This window comes from Hipposideros armiger, unplaced genomic scaffold (genome assembly GCF_001890085.2).
Source record: "Hipposideros armiger isolate ML-2016 unplaced genomic scaffold, ASM189008v1 scaffold_3, whole genome shotgun sequence".
Classification (NCBI taxonomy): domain Eukaryota; kingdom Metazoa; phylum Chordata; class Mammalia; order Chiroptera; family Hipposideridae; genus Hipposideros; species Hipposideros armiger.
The window spans coordinates 7,549,279-7,551,604 of NW_017731353.1; the positions used below are offsets into that span (position 1 = coordinate 7,549,279).

Genomic DNA, 2,326 nt, shown 5'->3' on the forward strand with positions numbered 1-2,326 from the left:
CTGTACCTTCCTCTCCCCTCCCCGCTGCCTTGCCCTGCCCTCCTCTCCATCTTCTTAAAAATGAGGACACTAAGGCTAGCCTGCAAGGGGCCTCCTGGGGCTTCCCCATAAATTCACAGGATTGACATGGCCATGCTCATAGACATTTCAATATTCTCATAGAAGTATTGGAAACTACTGGTAAATTGTAAAAAAGGAAAACACAAATGACTTCTAAACATACCACCTAGGAATGAGAGCTGCACACGTTTGAGCATGTTTCATGTTCCTACCTCTTAAGTGCTTGTATTCACACATGTGTGTGCACACGTGTCACTTTATTTGGCTTTTGCAAAATCTGAGTCATGTCGTGTGCATGGGAAGTTTAAACCCAGCATCTCCCATTCCATTTCACATCGCGGGTCATGTTGAATGTCAATAAGTACTCTTTGAACACGTCAGTTTTATTTATGTTGGAAAACATGATTTTTAGTCATTACATAGATTCCAGCACATGGTGGTGACAACATAAATGCAAGCACTTCCCAGCTGTTGGCTCATCAGGTTTTATTGTTTTATGGGACAATAAGCACCTCTGTCCGCAAACCTGCGTATTTCTCTAATTATTGGGCTGTCGGAAAAGTCATGACTCATTTTTGCAACAAAAAACATAGAAAAAAATACGTCATGACTTTTCTGACAACGCAATATTTCCTTGAGCTAATTCTGAGACCTGGAGTCACAGGACATCCTGAGATCTAGCGGTGCGACTAGAAGTGCCCTCCTGAGTCTCTGGGGAGCCAGTAAGAGCCGTGTGCTGGATGGAGCGGCACCGGCCTGTCACATACACTCATGCACGCACACTCTTACACATTCCTGACTATTCCTGTTCTCAGGGTCTGCCGGGACCTCCAGGAGAGAAGGGCGAGACGGGGGACGTGGGTCAGATGGTAAGTGTGGCTGGGCCCCGGCCATGGCAGCTGGTTTCTGTTTGGGTGAAAGTTTTGCATTTTGTCTGTGTTCAATGGCTCTCCTTCTCCTAGGGCCCTCCAGGTCCCCCTGGCCCCCGAGGACCCTCTGGAGCTCCAGGTGCCGATGGGCCACAAGGTCCCCCAGGTGGAATAGGCAACCCTGGTGCAGTGGGAGAGAAGGTGACTCAGGCCCCTTAACTGTTGTGTCTGACATGCGCGCGGGGACAGCTGGGGAGGGGCGGGGAGAGATGCCGGGGGGTGTGGTGCACGCGCATATACCTGTGTGTGTCCCACCAGCTCGTGGACGGCGTGCAGGTGCCTTGCCAGGCTGTCCCAGTCAGGTGCATTTGAAGCTTAGAAGATCCATGCAGTGACTGGGAGCCGGGACCGTTTTGCCCATGACAACCTTTTGCAGAATTTGCAAACGATACAAGCACCAGTGGGATTAGCTCAGAGACAGATTTATCTGTTCCTTCATGTGCTGTGGTTGCTATGTTGGCAGTTTCCATGGCCACGAAATCTTATCTTCTCATAGCCCAGGGTCCTGGTCATCTGACCTGATTCACTTTAGAGCTTGGGTCCTGGAGATGGCTGATGAGCATGCCAGGCTCACGTGTGCACACGTGTGCATGCCTGTACATGCCTGTACACACATGTGTGCAGCAGGCATTGTGGTGCCCATATCTCCACTCCACTGCTCACAAGTTCACACTGCTTTTAAAGCACGTATCCGAGTTCACTGGGGAAAAAGGGAAGACGTGATGTGCTTCCACCCATTGGCGTCCCCTGGACACCATTTCCAGAACTTTCTTTCAGACATCAGCCGTTAAATTGAGAGAAGTCTTCCATTGCTGTCCATTTTTTGTGATGTGAAAATTAACAGGGAGGTGCATTGCTCAGGCACAAACCAGTGGCGCCCCACCTCTGCTCAGGGGCATCTCTCTGTCTCCACCGGCAGCGCTCTCCCACCCCATTCACCCAGCTTCTCATACTTGTCCTCTAAAGCTCGCCTCCGGAAAGCCACTGACACACGCTCGGCACGTGTGTCCATCACGGGCGTCAGTCACTGTCCCTGCTGTTGCCCTGACTGTGACAGCTGTTCCTCACATGCCTGTCCTCCCATCCTGGGAGCCATCAGAGGACAGTGACCCCTGTCTCACCCCCTGGACCCCCCTGCCCTGGTGCCCACCATCAAGGAGGATTTGGTCAATGCTTGACGCTGTAGCTACTGCTCTTGTCACTGCCATGACCACTGCGTCTCCTTCTTAGGGTGAGCCTGGTGAAGCTGGAGAACCTGGCCTTCCTGGAGAAGGGGGCCCCCTGGTGAGTGAGCGGGCTCTGGGGAGGCGGGGTGGCCGTGGACGGGGGCCGGGGGG

The 2,326-nt window shown here is 52.5% G+C and overlaps 1 protein-coding gene across 1 annotated transcript in view; it reads left to right on the forward strand.

Moving 5' to 3' along the window:
- The window catches only part of COL5A1 (collagen type V alpha 1 chain), a 157,107-nt gene that overhangs the window by 116,053 nt on the left and 38,728 nt on the right, over positions 1–2,326 (forward strand). The window contains exons 43-45 of the mRNA XM_019641843.1: positions 876–929; positions 1,023–1,130; positions 2,220–2,273. Coding sequence (XP_019497388.1) covers positions 876–929; positions 1,023–1,130; positions 2,220–2,273 — 216 coding nt within the window. The remainder of the gene's footprint in view (positions 1–875; positions 930–1,022; positions 1,131–2,219; positions 2,274–2,326) is intronic.